Source organism: Eschscholzia californica, unplaced genomic scaffold (assembly GCF_041429995.1).
Source record: "Eschscholzia californica isolate CP2 unplaced genomic scaffold, dmEscCali1.0.p SCAF_2, whole genome shotgun sequence".
NCBI classification, from domain to species: Eukaryota; Viridiplantae; Streptophyta; class Magnoliopsida; order Ranunculales; family Papaveraceae; genus Eschscholzia; species Eschscholzia californica.
In genome coordinates this window covers 52,353,557-52,375,755 of record NW_028238309.1, presented here as the reverse complement: position 1 = coordinate 52,375,755, position 22,199 = coordinate 52,353,557, and the positions used below count along the sequence as shown (strand labels likewise).

At 35.6% G+C, this 22,199-nt stretch overlaps 3 protein-coding genes and 1 non-coding gene across 5 annotated transcripts; 2 read left to right on the top strand and 2 right to left on the bottom strand.

Annotated features, from left to right (window-relative positions):
• LOC147558899 (calmodulin-7-like) lies at positions 1-3,431 on the bottom strand. Of its 2 annotated transcripts, XM_086660655.1 has the most exons (3): positions 3,129-3,387; positions 1,651-2,020; positions 1-241 (listed from the first exon to the last, which is right to left on the bottom strand). In XM_086660655.1, the coding sequence occupies exons 1-3, from the start codon at positions 3,202-3,204 to the stop codon at positions 127-129; spliced, it is 561 nt and encodes a 186-aa protein (XP_086516781.1). In that variant the 5' UTR covers positions 3,205-3,387; the 3' UTR covers positions 1-126. The 2 variants fall into 2 exon arrangements, with proteins under 2 accessions (XP_086516781.1, XP_086516782.1); XM_086660656.1 differs by lacking the exon at positions 1-241 and having other exon boundaries at positions 1,233-2,020; positions 3,129-3,431.
• A 5,644-nt stretch (positions 3,432-9,075) lies between these two features.
• LOC147558898 (uncharacterized) lies at positions 9,076-11,470 on the bottom strand. Its single transcript, XM_086660653.1, has 3 exons — positions 11,040-11,470; positions 10,385-10,945; positions 9,076-9,529 (listed from the first exon to the last, which is right to left on the bottom strand). The coding sequence occupies exons 1-3, from the start codon at positions 11,200-11,202 to the stop codon at positions 9,111-9,113; spliced, it is 1,143 nt and encodes a 380-aa protein (XP_086516779.1). The 5' UTR covers positions 11,203-11,470; the 3' UTR covers positions 9,076-9,110.
• Positions 11,471-19,032: 7,562 nt separating this feature from the next.
• Positions 19,033-19,105, top strand: TRNAF-GAA (transfer RNA phenylalanine (anticodon GAA)). Its single transcript has one exon. It is a non-coding gene; the product is annotated as a tRNA-Phe (tRNA).
• Positions 19,106-19,181: 76 nt separating this feature from the next.
• On the top strand, positions 19,182-21,860 carry DECOY (decoy). Its single transcript, XM_086660645.1, has 6 exons — positions 19,182-19,499; positions 19,581-19,646; positions 20,166-20,240; positions 21,006-21,135; positions 21,225-21,350; positions 21,460-21,860. The coding sequence occupies exons 1-6, from the start codon at positions 19,345-19,347 to the stop codon at positions 21,601-21,603; spliced, it is 696 nt and encodes a 231-aa protein (XP_086516771.1). The 5' UTR covers positions 19,182-19,344; the 3' UTR covers positions 21,604-21,860.
• Positions 21,861-22,199: the final 339 nt, after the last annotated feature.

Genomic DNA, 22,199 nt, shown 5'->3' with positions numbered 1-22,199 from the left:
TAGCTTAATCTGTAGATAGTTTTTTATTTCTTAGTTGGGAGATAGGTTAAACTTTTCTTTTCTTTAGTACAAGTGATGATAAACTCACAATAAACCTCTTCCAACTCAAAGTTCCAACATTGTTAATTAGAGGACGACACAGCGAGAACGTATCCGCTCTCTCCTGTTGCTACTATTGTATGTAGTATATGTATCTTTCCTCTTGCTTACCGATGACGAGCTCCTTCTGTCTCCTCGTCTTCTGCATATTATCAAATTAAACAAATCTTGTTACATGATTGAACGCCTAGTTGATTGCAAGCAAGCTCTTCACGAAAAGTTACGTACAGTAAAAGCTTAGAAAGAAAGTTGCGAGTCATAGGAAATATTGTCAAGCTATTCAATTTGCTATGGTTGCTTACCCACGCTCCACGGACAAAGGGACAGTCTCGTGTAGATAGATAGTTTTTACAAGCCAAGTAATAGTTCATGTAGACCATTGTTATTGAAGCTAGGCCTCCCAAAAAGTAATCAAGGCGTGCGAAGGTTTCCTTGGGCTGGACGGTGAGTGATCCTCAAATCCTCGAGCACACGAAAGTAATCGAGGCATGCAAAGGTTTCCTCGGGACAGACAGTGATCCTCGAGTGCAAAGCCGAAAGGGAGCTTGAGTGCAAGACTCACCCCTCAAGCAAAGACGAATGTGGGCCTTAGTGATCCGATGGTGCCTAGTGAAGGGCTCTCACTCACCCGATAAGAGTTGCAAAGCACACTCAGACTATCCTTAAATCCTCTTTGAACACTTGCCCCAATCAATTTCTTGAAGTAGTCTCACTAAACCTAACCTTGTCAAAAGTTGGCACTTAGCGCAGAAGCGAGGCAGAGAGATGTGTACTGATTAAAAGAGGGAGAGAGTTGAAACGAGTTCAGAGAGTGGCCAATCATGGAGACATAGATCTTCCTCGCAAACCCGGTTGAGCAAAACCATTTCATAATCGATCAACTCTTGCCAAAGCGAAATGATACATGACAATTAGTACTTTAGTCCTTTCTTCTCCCTACCTTCCTTCAGCAGTTGACGTGTTCTCTAATACATTTACATACTACACAATTAAAGCTATTTCAAAGCTAAAACAAGCAAATGTTTCTTCAAAAAACTCAAATCGACCCACTCACAATGACAAAGATCAGAGGAGAATATTGATTTTCCAAGATCAAAACTGAGGAGCCACGATAAAAATTGTACAAGAAAAGATAATAGCAATAATAAAGATTCAATCAATTTAGCCGATCAACACAAAGAGAAGACAATGTCTCAGAGTCACATTTCGAACGACAAATTTGAGGCGCAGCCAGTCTAAAATTCAAGATTACTACAAGCAGGGCAAAACCAACAAAGAGAGACAGACCAAATCGCAATTACACAAACAAACAGGATGAACAGGGAGATAACTTGGATAAACCCACTCGACAAATGAGACCGATCCAAGACATCTACCAAGTCAACCAAGAATAAATTCCTAGAGGAAAAGGTAAAATTTCTCGTCGGAATCTCTTATCTGTCCAGTAGGTCGCTTCAGTTTTTTTTGTTTTCTATTTTTTAAGAGAGCGGGGGAAGAGAGAGAGCGGGGGAGAGATAGAGAGAGAGAGAGAGGAAGTGGAGTGATCCTCACTTGGCCATCATGACTTTGACGAACTCCTCGTAGTTGATTTGTCCATCTCCATCAACATCAGCTTCACGGATCATTTCATCAACTTCCTCGTCAGTCAGCTTCTCGCCGAGGTTGGTCATGACATGACGTAACTCAGCTGCAGAAATGAAACCATTCTGATCCTTGTCAAACACACGGAAAGCTTCCTTGAGTTCTTCCTCAGAGTCAGTGTCCTTCATCTTCCTAGCCATCAGATTCAGAAACTCTGGGAAATCAATTGTCCCGTTTCCATCCGCATCCACCTCGTTGATCATGTCCTGTAGCTCTGCCTCTGTTGGGTTCTGCCCTAGAGAACGCATCACAGTCCCCAGCTCCTTGGTTGTAATGCTACCTACATAAACAATATATTCAATTCAGAAAGCTGGATACTAACTCCCTATATAACTACTTCATTTTATACATATCAATCAAACAGAAGGAAGCTCAGGAGACAACAAAGATGAAACATGAAGTATTATTCATAAGAAAATCGTCTTATGCATTTAAAATGCAAAACCCATTTTGAGTGGGTTTGAGATATGTTCATCCTGACTAATCAACAATCGGCCAAGATCTTTTGCCCTTTCAATAAAGGAATGACTCAATTAACAGATGACTCGTTAAGTTTGCAATCTTTGAAACATTTATGGAAATTTTCATCAATAATCAATGGAAGAGGCTATCAATGTTTGGTGCTACCTTTTGGTTAATCAACAGACATATCGTAGTTCTAAATATGGTGATACACCCTACACGTAGAATCCAGGCCAGAGTAAGCGGACGAACAGGATTTGGAAAGAGAAAGAGAAAATACGACCATTTTCTCTTTCCAAATCATGTCCGTCCACTTACCCAGCCGGGACTCCGCGCCAGAAGATCAGTTTTGTAGTTTTAATGGCTTGCTTAGAAAGGATCATTTTCGTAGTTTTAATGGCTCGCTTAGAAAGGATAATTTTCGTAGTTTTAATGGCTGGGTTTGAATTTGATTCGGATCGTATCTTTCACACGACTTAGATAATCATGCTTAAACATCAATAAATCCCTTGGTAAAACAAATCGAATATTTGTTTCAACCCTTTGAGATTTCTTCTTTCCTTATAATTCCACAAGCACAAAAACCAAATAAGACTACTAAAGATTTAAGTCATAATCAACATTATATATAAATCTAGACATGCAAAAATGAGCCAACAACAATCAGATTAAACAGAACAAACATTGAAAAGTGAAAATATGATCTGATCTGTTAATAGAAAGCTTCGATCACAACAAAGCAGCAAAAAGAAGAAACGATCGCGATCATAAACAGGTAAACGAAACATAAAAGTAATGAAATCAACAGCTAGATCTGATCAAATAAGGTAAAACGAAATGAAAATGTTGCTAGATTAGAACAGAATTGAATGAATTAAAAGAGAATAAAAATAGTAAATTGATTGAAGATTGAAGAATGATCTTACCATCTCCATCCTTGTCGAATAAGCTGAAGGCTTCCTTGAATTCAGAGATCTGATCGTCTGTGAGTTGATCCGCCATTCTTCCTCAGAAGAGATCTTAGAGAGAGAAAGAGAAGGAGAGAGAGAGATCTGAAGGTGGAATAGGAGAAACTCTGGAAAATCGATCTTTCGTTGTCTCTTCGCCGGGCAGTTAGGGTTTTATACGAGGGAAGACACAAAGGGCATCTCATACTCGGCCCCGCGGGAGAAATTGCTTTTTCTCGAAACTACCCAAGTACCCCTCGTATATTTATTCCAATTTGTTTTGTTTTTTTACTATCTACGTTAGTTGTTACATGACATTGATACATCATGAAGATGTGATGAGCACGATAACCGCTTAATTTAAATTATAAATAAAGATGTCTAAAATCTGACAATATGAAAGAAGTCTTGCCTAAATTTCATGGAATAAAACTTGATGGTCAACTACTTCCACCGAAACGATCTCACGACCTCATGAGTTTAAAAGGGGGGTCAAACCGTTACACCAAAAGATAGTGGACTATTCCATTTTCCTATATACAACCATGTTGGGGATGGCTAAACTTAGGTTAAAAAGTGATAACAAGGTGCTCTATTGAGATCCAACGAGTCCACTCGTAACAAGTTCCCATATGATTTTTGGTTAAATAGAAAAACATTAATCGCAAGGAAGATACATAGTTACCCATAGGAAGTATCAATGAGATGTTACTAATGAAACATGTAGGAATAGTACTTCGTATTGCTCTTTCGTAATGCTCTTGCTGAGGTTGTGAGTAGTTGTCCCCGTCATCATATCGGTGGAATGTTTACGCTTAGTTTTAATAAATATGGAATAACCCACTGCTCTTTTCAGGACAGTTCAAGGTTTGTGTGTCGGTCCCGAGCAGGGGAAAGAGTGGACCTTAGGGAGTTTCCTGCCTAATTTATGTTGATGCTCATACCGCTGGCAGACCAATCCGGAGCAGCCTTGCCCCTGACATTGGGTCGTCGAGAATGTCGTCGGAGGTAGCACAAAAGAGGGGGACTACTCTGGATATCATGAAAGATATCTTTAGTACTCATCCCAGTGTGAGCGAAAACCGGAAAATGAAAATAAGAGTCAATCTGAGAAAGCAGTTAAAGAGATATGCGAGGGGCGGATGATTAAACAGATTATTGATGATCACTACGACAATTTCGCGTTACCAGAGGTAAACTCGAAAATAACTTTTTCGAAATCTTTCTCCATGCCATCACAACCTCGACTAGAAAAGAGCAACTCCGAATTCTCTCTACTTTTTTATTCTACACTTAACAGGAGAGACAAGACATTTAACAAAATAAAATCTATAAACCTCCGAGTGCTACCAACTACTAATCTTACCAATACAGATAGAAATGACCAATTAGCTTCCTCCATAATATCTGCAACAAAAAATAACTTCCTTTGGAGAATCAATTTATTTCAAAACTTCCTTAAGTAGAATTTTAATATTTACTATAAAAGTTGTAAGAAGGATATAATCATATATGTCTATGTTCCTTTTAAGTTTTAACTTTGAAGTCACGTACCAATTGAATTCATCATATGAGATTTTTTTTTGTTAAGAGCACAAATTTTTTTTTTTGATGAAATTGTTAAGAGCACAATTGAGACTTTTTTTTTTTTTTTTTGTTGAAAAGCACAATTGAGACTTGAGAGTGAAATTAGCACAAAAAAAAATAGGGGTACGAATGTAAATTGGGTGAAAAAGAAATAATAGGTGGTGGGAGGGGTGGTAATATATTCCCAAACTTTAAAATAGATAATAAAGAGATTCTTTTATCATCGTGGCCATAACTTTCCCTCTTCGTTGAGGGGACGATCCTGTAGGAAGTAGCACACTAAAGAATGTTAAGTTTAACACGTGTTCTCTTTTCATTGGCTTTACAGTTTGTAATGTTGGTTTCATTAAAACAGGGCCAACAGGGGAATCTCGGAGGGGCAGTGGGTGGATATTTATTCTTTCGAGTTACTCCATTTTGGCCCTCTCGTTGTGATCCCGACTTCTTTTTGACCTTCTATTTTCATAAATTCAAAATTGACTCTTTTTTTGTAAGACCATCAGTTGTTTTAACATCTAACTTTTTTGTTTCCTCAATTACCTTCATCCTAGAATTAATTCATACTCGTTTCTTTTTCTGCTTCTTGGTCTTTCTTCTGGAATTCTCCAGATATGTAACCCTTCCAAATCTGTAAAGAGAATGAGATTGAAAACGGGAAGTAACTAAAGAATTTAAAGTTAGATCATAAAAAAGGATGTAGAATCTCTAAAGAGATAAAGTGATCAGGGGCGGACCCACGTAGGGACCCGTGGGGGCACGTGCCCCCACGGTCCAATGGTTTAGGGTTGAGGGCTGATCCCTATAGAGTTTATAAATAGAAAACACTCCAGTTTTTTGTCATTAGAGTGTAGTCAGTTCGTTGGTTGTACCCTAAGCTATCCGCCTGGTTCACCCAGGTTCGAATCCCTCAAGCCTCCCCTTTTTATTTTAATTTTCCAATTGATTAAATTCTGATATGCCCCCTAGTTTGTAATTAGTTGTACTTTTAGCCCTATATTTCTTTATTTTGACCCCCTATTTACAGATCAGTTCACTTTTTAGTCTTTTTTCATTGTAAATTCAATGACTCCCATTAACATTGTTAGAGAGATAGATATTTTTCTCTATATCATTCTTACACTTTCTAAATATTTAATTTTCTTATACATTTATATATATATGTGTGTGTGTGTGTGTGTGTGTTATTTTCTGACTATTTTTTCAAAATGAGTTTCTCCACCCTCGTTCCTTAACTTCTTCATATACAATTCGAATGTGTATAAGTTTACTTGCTTATATTGATTTCAGTCAAAATAACTCACAAGACAATAGTGGTTGAATTGAAGTCGAATGTAACGACAATGTACAGAAATTACTCGCTTTCACATCACATTAAAAATTTGGACGATTTTTGTTCTAACTAAAAGTGCCCCCAGAAAGAAAATATCCTGGGTCCGCCACTGAAAGTGATCAGAGACGAATATCTAGAGAGAAAAAAATGAGGCTTTATTCCCACTCAGTGTTTTTATAATACATAAAAAATATTGTTTGTCATTATTTATATAGAAAAAAATGTTAAGTCTATCTCTATAATTATAGAAAGAATAATTTTATCGATTATTTTTCATTTGTATACTAGCGAACAACACCAGACACAAAACTTACTTATTACAACATCTTCAATATAAAATTAAGAAATACTCTAATTGTCCTAAATATCAACTTTTTAAAAAAAAAATTAATTTGTAGTTAAGAAAAATATCAACTTTTAAAAAAAAAATTAATTTAGAGTTAAGAAACTGAATAGCTACATCATATGATTTTTCGTAAGCATATCTGATGTAAATTGGGGAATGAAGTTCTGCCTGTCATAAAATTTGTTTAATAGAACATTTTTTTCAACGTAAAATGATGATTACGATTCCTCTCAAGGATTTCTGTATCAAATACCTATGTGTCGTCATAGAAGTTCAGATAAAACTTTCCATTTTTAGATAGATTCTTAATGAAAAATTTAAGAATATTATGTGACACTTTAAAACTTTGCCCCATTAAGTTGTTAGTTATGCTACACAAGGTTGCGGAAAGAAAAAATTTCAAACGCAAATGGAGTCTCGGTCTTACTTCTTTAAGATAGTAAACACTAATACTGTGCTTGGACAATATAAATTATCAAGTTCAGATAAAACTTTCCATTTAGAGATAGATTCTTAATAAAAAAATTAAGAATATTATGTGACACTTTAAAACTTTGCCCCATTAAGTTGTTAGTACTTAGTAATGGTACACAAGGTTGTGGAAAGAAAAAAAATTTCAAACTGAAATGGAGTCTCAGTCTTACTTCTTTAAGATTGTAAGTTCTAAGAGCATCTCCAATGGGACACTCAATCTCTAACACTTAGAGCGTCATGTATGACTTTTTTGAGTTTTTGTTAAAAAACCATCTCCAATGAGACACTTTGTTGGATACTCTATTACACATTTATTATAGAGTGTCTAGAGAGAGAAACTCTAAAACTAGAGTGTCTCTTTGAGACTCTCTAAGTGTCACTTTAAAGTTTAAACCAATGGAAACATCTTCTTTTCAACTACTTCTTCCTTATTAATTTAAGAGTGACATGTGTATTAAGTAGAGAGATTTTAGGGATATCTATTAAAAACAAAAAAATTTATAGTATCTCTGTATTGACACTTGACAACTAGACTTTTAGAGTGTTTGTTAGAGTGTACCATTGAAGATGCTCTAATATGTTGAAAATAGTGTGATTGGACAATATAATTATATAAATTATCAAAATTTTGAGTTTGTTGGGTAAGAAAATTGGAATTAGCTTAGGAGGATGGTTTTTTATGGAAAACGTGGTGTTGGTGGAGACAAGATATGTAACATAGGTGGAAAATAATGCCCATAAATTCTAAGCATATGCTTGTACATGTAGCATCTCTCAATAGTGCAATATTCCAAATCAAGATGGTCGAAAAATTCTAATTCGTCTTTAATCACTTAATTAAGCAATTCCACATGAATTTCTTTCTTTTGAGAAAGTTAATTTCACTAGGAATCTTGACTAGTCTAATGTCTACATTGCTTATTTCTTATCAAAAAAAAATTCATAATATATATATATACATAATACATACATATTTTCTTTACCTGAATAAATTATTTTTGATATAGCAAAAGTCCTACAGGCTATATAAGTGAGATTTTGACATTCGCCACACTCTGGTATCAAATTAGGATTATAATCACATTTTCTTAAGATATCTGATTTTGGCTCTTATGAGTTATGGGCTTATGACAATAAGAAATGTAAATTGTATTCAATTGTAAGTGTGTGAAACCACATATTTTAACGAAAATAGACTAACAAAAGAAACCGTCGGTCTTCAACCCAAGTTTTCAAGTATCCAAAATGAATTTTAGTATTTACTTGGTGTGTTTGATATCTCTTATTTCCATGAAAATAAAAGAATTTTCATGGAAATAGGTATTCCACCGTTTGCTACGAAGTATAATTCCATGGGTTTAATTCCCTAGGGAATCTGTTTCAATGAAATAATCCACTTTTTATTCCTTGCTCCCCTTAGGAATTAGTTTCTGTAGAAAGCCAAAAATCAAAATAAAAATATTTTAATATATTCGGATACTCGAAACCTAATATTTATCTCTATATATGTTCAAAATGACATTTTTACCCATAAAATTTAGCAAAATAAACTTTTACTTATACATTGGGTAAATGACATTTTTGTCCTTCTTACCAAATGATATGTTTACAAAGTTGTCAAAATGAAATTTTGCTTTTAAATAACCAAAATTACATTTTTACTCTTTTATAATATCAAATTGACATTTTACCTCTATGTTGTCAAAATGACATTTTTACCTTTATGCAGTCTGAATGTCATTCTTACCTTTATCTTGTAAAATGACATGTCTACACTTTTACATTAAAATTACAATTTTACCTTTTTATATTAGCAAAGTTACACAAGGTTAAATAATTTATAACACAGGGGTAAGAATATAATTTTGAAAACATGAGGGTAAAAATGTAATTTAGACAACATAAAGATGAAAAATTTAAGTTTGCTAACATAAAAGTAAAAAAGTCATTTTGACTACATCAAGAGTAAATAAAAACTCTTAATGGAATATTATAGAGTTAATTCCTATATGGCCCCCTACTTTGTGACCAGCTTCCTTTATGGTCCCCTTTTTTTCGTAAATTCAAATATGGCCCCCTATTTTCAGACAAATGTCATTACTACCCCTCTGATTAATGTATTTTCAAAATAAAATAAAAAACAAAACCTAAATTCCACCTCACTTCCTTCTCTGATATCAAACACAATCTTAGTAAACTGAAACATAGTAATTTATCTAAAAAGTTAGAACCGAAGTCTTTTTTTACATCCTTCAAACCGGAAAACTGATGAATACACATAATAATAACAAGACAATCTTAACTCTCTTACAATTTCTCCAATCAACTCTTGAAATATGAAATCCTCTAATATCAAACCTAGTCTTTTTATTTCTCTCCTTTCAGCCGAAACTGCATTTAAACACACTTCATTTACACTCTCTACCTTCGTTTGGTTATTGATCTCGATTGGTATAGTTGATACTCTTACTTCTTTGTTAGTCATTGAAGATGTTGAGCTAAAATATAGCAAAAGATGATTAAGATCATGAACTCTTCCTCCTCTTGTGCTTCTAGATTGTCTTGATGAGAATGCCCTAAATGTGTTTCTTTGGCAGAAAGAGAAGTTGTTAACCTCTTCTCTTAGTTTCTTGTATTTCTCTCCTGCATCCAGCAAGAAAAAGGGCATTGATGAACGTGTCGCAAAATGCAAATGATGCTTGAGGGAACTTGGGGTGGGTTGGGTAATCGAGTCGCCTCAACGCGAACCCAACTAAGTAAATTAGAGTTGGGTTAAAGGTTTGACCCCAAAACCAACTAACAGATACAAGGTTAGCCTGAGGTGAATTGAAGATACTCATTAAAAGCAAATCTAGAGGTGAACTTTTGATGCCAAATGGATTATGGATTTAGTGGATCACTAGCTTGTAACAATGAAAAGGGTACTTATTTATAAAGTCCATGTTTTGGAGAAGAAGTATTAAGTGGTAGGGGTGTCTTTGAACGAAAAATAAAAAGCTCTAATTATTATTTATTTCTACAAAAAAAATCTATACCTCTAAGAAAAAGTTTGTTTCTACGACTTTTCTCAAATTGATCATTTGCTCTTATACTTTATGGTCAAACTTGTTGAAATATGTAGTTAGAAAAGTAGAATTTTCTTTTTCTATTAAGCAAATTAAAGATAAAGTTAGCAAGTTTTTTTTTTTTTTTTTGTCTTTTGGGTCGTCCTACCTAGGTATTTTCTTTTTATAAGTTCCGTCACAAATTCCATTCGAAATTCATATTGATTTAAATTAAATATTAAAATGTTTGGTTTTGTCTGACTCTTATTTGACTTGTTTGAATGGAGTTTGTTTTTCGACATGTCAGACAAATCAGATTCGACTGTTCTGTATAGAAAATCCGATTTAAAAGACGACGGAAAAACTTAAGGTAGAAGCCATAATTGTGATGGTTTTAGGCTTAAATCAAGATTAGAGAAAATGCACCAAATAAGAGAAGGAGAGAGAGAATTACCAATTTGGTACTGGTACCGGTGGTGATTTCCATTATTGTTGGAAGAAGGAGGAGATGGTGAAGAAGTAGAGATCTGATCCAAAACAGAAACCGGACTAGGCTGCTCCTGTTCACACCTATTACTATCCTCCGACCAACTTTTCTCTCCTACCATCAAATCTGAACCGTCCATTTCACCTGATATCAAAACTTGATCACCAAAACAACTTCCTCCACTTTTATCATCATCGTTCTTGGTCGTCGATCGCATTCCTTCAATAATGTTCTTCAAAGCTTTAAGATCATCATTGCATTTCTCTAATGCTAACATTAACTTTCTTCGTTTCTCAGACGATGAAATGGGCGAAGGACTCGCCTGTGGTAAGTCATTTAATCCCATTAATCTAGCTACTAAAGCTGGAGACCTCTGAAGAAGATTTTCCTCCGGTGAATCATTGGCGGAATTTTTCGATATTCGAATTTCCGATGGAATGATAATTGGATTCTTGAATTTTGAATCTGAAGGAATTGTATTTGTTGTTTTCTCAGATTTGATTTCTGGTGTTTGTGATATAGGTTTTGCTGATCATGAAATTAAGAACAAGAAACTGTTAATTGTGGGTTAATAGAAGAGAGAGAGAGAAAGTAGAGAGAGTAGAGAGAGTAGAGAGAGTACCTGAAGTAAGGAATTTACGTCGTCGAGGGTGATGAGAGTTGGAAAGGATGTGGAATAAACGAGACATGCAACCAACGTTTTTGGAGGTGGTTTGGTGGTTTAGTGTTAGGGTTTCACGGCGACCTGATGAAGATGGTGAAAGAATGTTTTCTCGTCTCTTCATCTTTCACACTCTCTACTTTCTCTCACTCACTCAATTCAGGAACATAAGTTACATAACACTGGACAATGGGAAGGAGAAAATAAATGTGGGGGTTTTGGATTCCTTTGGAGAGAACTATGTACAAATAGCTAGAGAAGGGACCCAAAAATGAGAGACAGACTTCTGTCCCAAATCTGATGTGGTGGGATCCCATTGGTCCATACGTTTCTCTCATATGCCAGAACCAATGGGAGCCGACCACATCAATTTTCGGGCTGAGGTCGGACCCAATTTCGGGCCAATGGTACTCTTAATAAAGTATGAAGTGCTAGAATCTTGAAATCCACAGTGCGATGGGAGATCGAATGACCAGAAACTCCATTTCACAGAACCTCACCCTCCAGACGACTTAGGACTAGGTCCCCCTGGCTTACCATAACAGACCGGCCAGGTCTAACTACCAAAGAGTTCGGGCATGTCGTTCCCATTCATAGTATGTGCCTCATTGACTGCCTTAATATTCTCACAAGAAAAATTGCTAACACGCTTCTGTGGTTGGACTCTGATGATTTTTTATAAAGTCAGCTAGAGATGAGATGATAAGCGATTGTCTAACCGTCAATCTTGTCGGTTGGTAGAATGTATGTGTACATAGCACCCTTGTTCGTTAGGCGATGAAAAAAATATGATAACAATGTCAAAGTTTACATTTCTCTAATACGTAATAGTCTTTTTATCATGTCCTAAAAATACAAACACATGAATCGTCATACATGATAGTGTTGGGATAATCCCACGTTGGTTGTGAAACGGGGTGAATTAATAAGTACGGGAGAAGTTTTACCTCTTGAGCTAGTTTTTCGGGTAAGAAAGGCCCAAGACCACCGAACACTTATTAATTCAGAGCTCGCTATAACAAGTCTCCGCCAATAACTATTGAAGTTAAGAGCCAATGTGTGAAGGGAGATTGTTAGGAGGATCCCACATTGATTGTGGAAGGGGCATGATGTGTGTTAATACGTCTGAGAGAAGCCTTACCTCTTGAACTAGTTTTTGGGGTAAGAGAGACCCAATACCACCCAACAGATAGGTCATATGTTCTTTCAACAAATAAATTTATGGAGGAAATTGATCCAACCAAAAATAAAGAAAAGATGAAAAGGTATTTTAAGTTGTCGATATCGGAATCGCGCAAAACTCCAAACTAAATAGTTAATTTTGACAATTTACATTTTTCTTTTATTTTTGATTCATCAATTCTTTTTGTAAACTTATCCGCCAATGCCCCAACATTAGATTCAGAAAATTATAATTAAAAAGAAATAATTATAGGAAAATTTATAAATAACTTATAATCTCGTCAACTAATTCGTAATAATCATATTTTCAATACTGGATGAAAATTGTGTCGGGACATTATTCAAGATTGATATTTAAGCATAGTATTGGGACATTATATTTGATTTGGAAATTGTTAGTATGTTAACAAGTATTAAGAAAGAAAAGAGAAAGAAAAAGGGAGTAATAGGTAAAAGAGAAAGAAGAAGGGAGAGGTGATGAAGGTAGACAAAAGGCAAAAGCCCTATAAAGAAGAAGAAGGCGCATGGGAAGAGGGTGATGGATTAGTATATAGAGACATGAGACAGAATCATCATTTCATTGGTGATGATTAAAATAAAAACCAGGAAGAGAATCCTAAGCCTCTTTTATTGATGACAGTGTGATCTTAAGGTGGTGAAAAAGAAAGCTTCATACTTTAGAATTCACTACCTCATTTGCAATCATTTCATGTATTTGGTACCAGAGTTAAGTAACAATATAATACTCCCTTTGAAGATAAAGAAAGATCTTTGGAGAATATGAATTTTTATTTCAGTCAAAATTCAAACAGTATTGGGGGGACTATCTAATATTAAACTTTTTTAAGTAAAAAAGAATAGTTATATATTTTTTCTTTAAAAGTCTAAAATTTGTAAATTTTTTTTTGTTAAAAACCTTAATATTTTTTGAAAAGTTATTGCAATGTGTTGCAAAAGTGTTGCAAAGTTATCGCAAGGTGTTGCAAACTTTGTTGCAAGGTGTCGCAAAACTAATTAAAAAGTACCTAGGTGCCGAAAATTAAAAAACTTAGCTGCTGATCATTTTCACCAGAACATACAATTTATAGGAGTTCTGACTAAATTTCCCGAGAGGTTCTGTAATCTCTTTCATTTTTGTATTGTAATATTGCTTACTTGGCAGTATTTTATTGAATACAATTCTACCTTCACAAAAAAAAAAAAACTTGAGATCATCCACAATAACACACTCTTTCTTTTTGGGAAAGACTTATAGCCCAACCTTGTCCACCCTTTGAAATTTAAGAGTTCATGTGTTCTGTATTTAGGGATGTAGTTACCCTTGTTTGTAATTATGGTACAAATAAAACAAGCAGTTTTTATGGTCTTTTAGGATTAGCCTCCTCATAGTCTTTAGGGTTCGTTGTCTTCGGGCAGAACTAGCCCAACCCGAAGCAGCTAAAACGGTTATTTAGGCCTTAACGTAATTGGGACCTCATATGTTGAGTATGTTAGAATAATATATGTAATAGTTAGGGGTTGTTTAGTAATTTACCCTTTAAGGGCCTTTTAGTCTTTTATCATTAGTATATATTTGTTAAGTTGTAACCCTAGTTTAATTAATGAGATTCATAGCCTCCACAATGTTTCTCCTCCTCCTCCTTCTCTATGATTATTGTTATTAATTTTCACATGGTATCAGAGCATGGTTCATGAAATTTTCCTATGGTTTGAGCTAGAAGAGGTGAGAAGATGAAGGTGGTTTTGGTTTCTTTAATATTAGCGGTTTTATTAGTATGATTCAGTGGTAGATTTGATTTTTGCAAGGTAAAGTTCTGATTTTGTTAGTGTGATTTGGATTTGGTTGGCATTATCAGTTTTTGGAGGTGGTTTTTTGGTAGGATTTGATTTAGAGTGAGTTTGATTTAGGCGATTTTGGCGAGGTTTGAAAAAGTGGAAAAGAGGCAGTTTAGTGGTTGAAAGAGAGGTAGTTTTTGCTGGTTTGATGGGTTAGGCTGGATTTGGTGGAAGAAGTGGCGGTTTTGGTGGAGATAGAGGGGGCTGTTTTGAGTATATTCAAAAAGTGGTGGTTTAGGAAATCAGAAGCTGATTTTGGTGAGATTTAATAGGTAGTATTGAATTAGTTTTAGAGAATGTGGTTTTGAGTTTAAAAAGTGGTTTGGTATATGTGGTTTGGGATTTAAAAGAAAGTGGTTTGATTTAGGTTTTGATTTAAGAAACCAGGATGGTTTTTGCTGGTTTTGGATTTTGGATCGGTTGGTTCTTTGGTAGACCGGTTTGGTGGGTAGTTTGGAGGAGTTGTATTTAGGATTTGAAAGGTGGTTTGGCTCGGTGTGTACTTTAGCAAAGAATTTGAGAGGTTTTTGAAGTCAAGGAGAAAATCAGGAAGGATTTAGTTGAAAAGGGTGATTTCCTTGGGCGGTTTTTTGATAGATTGAAGAAGGTGGTTTATAGTGGTTGGATTCGTGGGTTATTTTGGATTTGCTTGGGTTGTTTTGAAGAATTGGTGTTTGAAGGTTGGTTTAAGAGACTTCTATTTTAAGGGTGGTTTTGGTAAATCTGGTTTTGAGAAGAGCTAGTATTTGAACAAGGGTGGTTTTGGTGAATTTGGTCTGAAGAAGAGGCAGTATTTGAAACAGTATTTGAACAAGGGTGGTATTTGAACATGGGCTTGTTTGGTTGGAGTGCTAGCTGGAAAATCATTTTCTTCATTGGACCCTATGGCTTCCGCAGAAAAATTTATTTTTGCATTCCAGATCTGGTATTGTTACTTCCCACTTCTTCTTCGTATTTGTTTAGCTAGTTTGTTTGGTGTTGTTTTGATTTTTGGGGGTAGAAGAAGGTGGTTTAGTTTTGAATGCCTGTTTTGATTTGATTGGTAGTTTTGAATGGTATTAAATAGTATTGAATGGTAATATTGAGTGGTTTCGGCGGTTTGAAATTGTTGATGGTATTGAAAGTGAATGGTTTAAGAAGTAATTGAATGGTAGTTTTGGTTGGGATTTGATTTGAGTGGTTTTAGATAAGGTGGTTTTAGAATTTGGAGGAGGTGGTGTTACTGAAAATGTGAAAGTGGTTTTGGATTTGTTATTGAACTTGTTGGTCGTATTGCATTTGAATGTTGGCAATATTGCATTTGCATCTTCTTCCTCCTCCTTTGGGCAATATTGCATTTGCATCTTCTTCCTCCTCATTTGGGCAATATTGCATTTGCATCTTCTTCCTCATCCTTTGGGCAATATTACATTTGCATCTTCTTCCTCCTCCTTTGGGCAATATTGCATTTGCATCTTCTTCTTCTTTGGGAAATATTGCATTTGCATCTTCTTCTCTCCAACGATTGCATCTTCTCCGTTTGCAGTTTGGCAGTAAATTGCAGTATTGAATTTTGGTTCGTAGTATCGGATTTTGGTTTAGCAGTTTTGCAGTATTGGATTTTGGTTTGCAGTATTGGATATTGGACTTTGGTTGGCAACATCGAGTTTTTGGATTTTGGTTGGCAGTATCGGATATTGGATTTTGGTGGGCAATATTGGACTTTGGTTGGCAGTATCGGATATTGGATTTTGGTTTAGCAGTTTTGCAGTAATTTGCAGTATTTGGTTTAGCAGTGACTTGTTCACCAAGTCACACTCGGTTCCACGCTTTCGTTGCTTAGTTAGCAAACCCTCGATACTTTTCAACATCGCATCGTGAGTTTGAGGGAGGGTGTTAGAATAATATATGTAATAGTTAGGGGTTGTTTAGTAATTTGCCCTTTAAGGGCCTTTTAGTCTTTTATCATTAGTATATATTTGTTAAGTTGTAACCCTAGTTTAATTAATGAGATTCATAGCCTCCACAATGTTTCTCCTCCTCCTTCTCTATGATTATTGTTATTAATTTTCACAGAGTCTTATGGATCATTTCCTAATTAAGTACTAATGCCGTTTTCACAATATCAAACTACGATATCATTTTCAAGAATTCTAACCATTTACTACGATATCATTTACAAGAATTGTAACCATTTAACAACTCTAAGGTTGTGGGTTTGAACCTCATGATGTTTTCATATAAACCTTATCTATATTTAGTAGCAATACGTATTATCAAATTATACTTGTAGAAAGGGTGATCACCCAAGCTATCTACTTATTAAGTAGAAATGAAAGCTTGAATATTAGGTAGTCAACTAGTTTGTAGAACTCTCAACAAAAAAAAAACTAGTTTGTAGAAATCACATGGAAGGTTGTTGATTCATGTTTCAAGGTGTACTCAGCTTTTTCTTGGGATAGGAGGGTTAATGGGCCGGCCTGCAAAAGCTGCAATGGGGAGTCATTCTCATGCGAGGTTGGACCTCACTACATACATACCCCATGCTTCTTTGAGGAAGGGAGGATGGAGATGTTGTGTTAAACATGCCTCAAAGTTTTAAGGGTGTCTTCCCCAATCCCTAGTAACAATAGTATTGTGATATGATAAAGCTCTCACTTTTATAGGCAACATCTTGAACTTTGTTTCGTCTACATTTTATTTTCCTCCTTAGAAATAATGGGTCTCCGTTGCAAGTCTAAACGAAAAAGTCAAAATAAAAGTACAAGAAAAATAGCTAAGCGACGACCAAATAGACAAAATTCATCTAGACTTTGTACATTTGGAATATTTGAGGTAGAATACGATAGATTCCGAGTTAAATTACAACAAGAAAAACATAAAACTTTTATTTAGACAGTTAACTCAAATAAACGAGTATTACAATTAAACTATAAAATAATCTCGACTTGATAAAGGAAGGTTGTTGTTTGTGAAGATCGTGACGATGAGATATGAAAACAGGGCCGGCCCTGACTTTTCAGTGGCCCGAAGCGAGGTCTGAAAATGTGGCCCTTTCTATCAAATTGTAAAATGTATTACATGAAAATCGTAAGTACTCCAAAATATTTTCATCATATTTATAAACAAAATAGTTTTTTGATGATTACAATCACTGAAAATTTTTTAACTCAAACACCATCATCTTGGGAGTTTAAATTTTTTTTAACTCAAACAGAAAACCAAATATTTCTTTATACTTATGAAATTGTTTGAATTTGCTCTTAAATGAACAAAGAGCATAATCTAATATGTATATGAAATAATTAACTCTAAATGGTTCTGCAGATGACATTGATGGATCTTCACACACATTCTCGTCAAACTGTTTCTTTCTTCGAATAATACGTTTTTTTCCTAAATGTTGCTTCAACTCCCATCTTAATGGCAATCTCTTTAGCTTCAATCATGCCTTCTTCAAACCCCACTTCTCTATAATCTTCAAGATAACGAATGAGTCCGTTCAATTTCTCTAATGTAACATCAATATTTTTATCTTCAGTTTGAAGTGTTTGGCTAATTGAGTTTAGCGAAAACTATATATTTATATATAATAGGAAGGGGATAGAAAAAGTAAATAAACAGTAGAAAATAAGATTTGTTCTATCTTAAATAAGGCAATAACTCAATGACTTTGAAGAATTCAAGAAAGGAAGGTGATTAGGTGACTAGGTGAGATGAGTAGAGACATGGGATCTCTCATCCCGTAGTGGAGAAGAAGAGGGTGTTCTCGGGTCCGATTTGGCACTTTGGCTTGAAGAAAGAAAAGGATATTGGGATTTTATGATTTGGATATTCAAATTTCAAAAAACATTTTTTTTCATGTCAAACAAACTGTTGGGCCCACTATTCATTTAAAGATCATCAAATTTGGTGGCCCTTTTTACTTAACATTTGTTAAACGGGGCCCTTACAATTTTTTTAGCGAGTTGGACTTCTTGTATATTTCTTAAAGAAATTAATAGGGGTGAGCAAAAACCGAACCAATCGGCCAAACCAAACCAAGTCGAACCGCATCGATCGGTTTTTGGACCGAACCGATCACCGTTCGACTCGGTTCGGCCGAAAAACCGAACAACCCAAATCGACTTGGTTTGGCCTCGGCTTGGGTTTCTAGAAACCGCCCAAACCGAAACGACCGAATTCTTTGGAAAGAGGAAATAATAATTTTGTTAATAAGGAAAAAAATTAGGAAAACCAAATCAAATCTTCCAAGTCTAAATTTGTCTTCTTTCCTAGTTGTTGTTGTCGGCTTCGTGAACCACAACCTATTCAATTTGATTGAAAGGTTTTTAGAGGTAAGTCTTCATTAATGTTCTATGTACCACAAGTCATTCTTAGTTAGTAACTTAAAAATGTAGATATTGCATTCGCGCTTCTACTTTTTTTTTTTGTAATGGTGGAAAAGTACCATGAATTTTTAATTTTTATTTTCCGTATATGTAATGGTGGAAAAGTACGATAGACTCTTAATTTTTATTTTCCGCATATCCAGTGAAATGATTAACATTAGTTTGTCATTTTCTCTAAATTGTGTTCGGTTAAACCGATCAACCGAACCGAACCAAACCGGGTCGAACCTTGTCGGTCGGCCGAATGATCGGCTCGACTTCGGCCGATGATTTAGTCGAACCGCCACTTATTGGTTCGGCTCCGGATCGAACAAAAACCGAAAAAAACCGACTACTGCTCACCCCTAGAAATTAATGTCTTTGGTGGCCCCTAAAAGTCGGTGGCCCGAAGCGACGCTTTGTTCGCTTGTGCCCAGGGCCACCCCTGTATGAAAATATTGTACTATTGGCTAGAGCCACAGCCACCCATGCCAAGTGAACAAAAGTTGAGCTGGGGAGAAAACCTACGTATTCTTTTTTGTTCAAGTAAAGGACATGAGAAGGATAATAAACTGTTATAACATCTTGCGGGGATAGCTCAGTTGGGAGAGCGTCAGACTGAAGATCTGAAGGTCGCGTGTTCGATCCACGCTCACCGCAATATTTGTATATTTTTTTAATCTTTCTTAGGGTTTCTATCCGGCCCAAAAGACTAAATTATACCCAGTGGGAACCCGGCCCAGGGCGAGTCTAAGTAGTAACGAGTAATTTACAGGGGCTTTTTTCTCCTTCATTTCATCTTTGAAGGAATAACAGATTTCTAGGGTTTTAATAGGACTTTGCTAAATCATCATCATCTAATACCATTACAAACTTACAAGATTTTGATTTGGAGAGAGATGCATAAATTGACATTGTTCTCTCGATCTCTAAGAACAACAAGAGGATTTTGCACATCTAAACCAGACAAAATCGTTGCTTCTGTTTTATTCGAAAGATTACCAATCGTTATACCTAAGATCGATCCCGTTGTCTATGCATTTCAAGAATTCTCGTAAGTTCATTTCTTATTCTCTGATTCGCATTTCAAGATTTATGTTTGATTATTTAATCATACTTGAGTAATTCCTCTTAGGTTTCGATGGGGACAACAATATCGAAGGAAGTATCCTGACGAAGTTTTGGGAAAATCTGATGCTAGGTAAATCTGAGTTTCTTCTGTTCAATGTCTTAAAATGTTTCTAATTTGTAGCTTGCTGGTAAATCATTCAACTCCAGTTATCAACTAAAACCCTTTGTTTCTAGGGTTAATTAGTACATACATGGTGTTTAATCACAATGTGGAAATTAGTTCAATAGGAGCTAGGTTTTTTTTCCATATACTAAGCTCTTAGCCTCTTAGTGAGTTTTATCTTTCACCCATTGTTCTAATCATTCATTAAACATTGAGTAGTAAAGTACAAATTCGATTAGTGACCTAGTTAAAATGGTATTTCCCACAGGCTCGCCTTGAGGCGTGAACCTCGTATTCACTTAGAAACACTATGCCACTATGGACAATCGTGATCTAGTAAAGTATGTTCCATATGCCATTGTTCCGTCGACCTAGAGTCTGCCCACGATGCTGGTTGTTGAGTTTGTGCATATTTGTGGTAGTCTTGCTTGTTATTTTGTGTTCGTTTTGTTAGTTTTGATTGTTGGTTGCTTCTCTTCTAACTAGGGGGAAGGGTGACTACCAGATTGACTATGTGCCTGCGCCTCGGATAACTGAGGCTGACAAAGCCAATGACAGAAAGTAAGAACTATGTATTGTTCAATTTATTGTTCTTCAAAGGAATTGTGTTTCTCTTGTTTGATGACATGACTTCCTATGTAAGTATATTGTTCGTAGAGTCTCTTATAGTGTAGATATCAGTCCTCACGAGTGTCGGGTCATGATTATTTTCTAAAGATATTGGAATTGTAATAAAAGGTTGTTAGAATGGGTTTTGGTTGCATCTAGCCAATCTTGAGTGTATACTGTTGACTGCAGATGTCATTCTTAGAGCTTTCCTTCGCATGGACTGTGTTCTTAACAAGCATGAGAGATTTTTCTTTGGAGCCACTTGTTTTGGCTTCTTTTGTCTTTGGTCGTCTTCACTTTTCCCTCATTCGCTGAGTAGGATCCAAGTATCTCGCTTATTCATATTTCTATTTACTCAATTATCTAAATAAAACATGAGAGAGTGCAGATAATCCATATTTATATTTGGGTAAAAAATCCGCGAAGAATTCTGAATACGTATCTATTTGCTTGTTAATTATGTAAAATGATGACAAGGTGTGTTTTTGAAGATTATCTTCATAGTCGACGTCGTATAGTAACTCTAGCCCTGGCCCGTGGGGCTTTAGTTGCTACTGCCATCTTGCTTTACCCGATGAAGTGTTTGCTTCTGTGTTGGGATTCTTGCTTGTAGATCGATAATCAAGTTACCGATTGCTCGAAAAAATTATTTTTGTAGTGGAATCATATATTAGTAAAAATAATCAACTTATATGAGTTTCCTTTGCTTCTTTTAAGGTCATTACAACGAGCACTTGATAGAAGACTTTATCTTCTTCTCTACGGTACCACATATGGATCTCCTTCTGGAGAGCCCGTCTGGCATTTCCCAGAAAAAGTTTACGAGAAAGAAGAGACTTTGCGCAAGGTAATCTAGCAACTTGTTTCACAATTATGTAGTTTCCAATTTATCTTCCATGATGTCCAATACTATATTATTAAATTTTCGACTTGCAGTGTGCAGAGTCAGCATTAGAATCTGTTATTGGAGACCTTTCCCATACATACTTTGTTGGAAATGCTCCTTTTGCTCATATGGTCACCCCACCAAAAGAAGATGCTTCCGACCTTCCATCTTTTAAAGTACGTATGTCTCACTGGGATTTTCGAAGTTAAGAATTTAGTTTTTGCCTTGAATTCATGCAAGATTTATCGTTCTCTTAATTGCTGATCCTGTTCTTTTTTGCGGCAGAGGTTCTTTTTCAAGTCACAAGTAATTGCTGCAAACAAATATAAGATCGGAAAATGCAAAGATTATGTATGGGTGACAAAGGACGAATTGATGGAGTACTATCCAGAGCAAGCTCCCTTCCTTAACAAGATGATCATTAGCTAATGAGGTTTCCAACCTTCCGTCATAATTTCTCTCAAATCTTTTGCATTTGTAGCTTCTTTAGAAAGCGCAGGATCACGTATTCTGTATTTCCCGGCAAAAATGATCTGTGATAGTATTTTATTTTTGATCGGCCTCCTGGAAATCCAAAATTTTGATCAAACTATTCTCTTCATTGTTTGGATAGAGATGTATGTTTTTTTGATGAATAAACTAAGCAAAAACTGTTTTATGCATAAAGACATTTCGAAATTGTACAATTTTTTTGTAGTCTTCTGTTGCTTGTTCTTGATTTGGATATCTGTTGAAGTTAGGATCCAAACGAATTAACTAGTGGGGGCGTGTATCGGTCGTTTGTTGATCATTTAGTTCCATTGAATGTGGATTAAGACTGGCCGACAACCGATTAAGACTAGCCAAGCTCAACTGGGTCTGAACTGGTAACCAGAATTAAGACTCGCCAATTCTGCACACTAGATTCGTATAAAAGTGATCAAATGGTATAAGTGTAGTGTTGCAATACTTTATGAGTTTGATCCAGAGTAATGGATCTACTAGGGATCTATTCGGTCGGTCTGAAATATGCAACTCGTGAGACT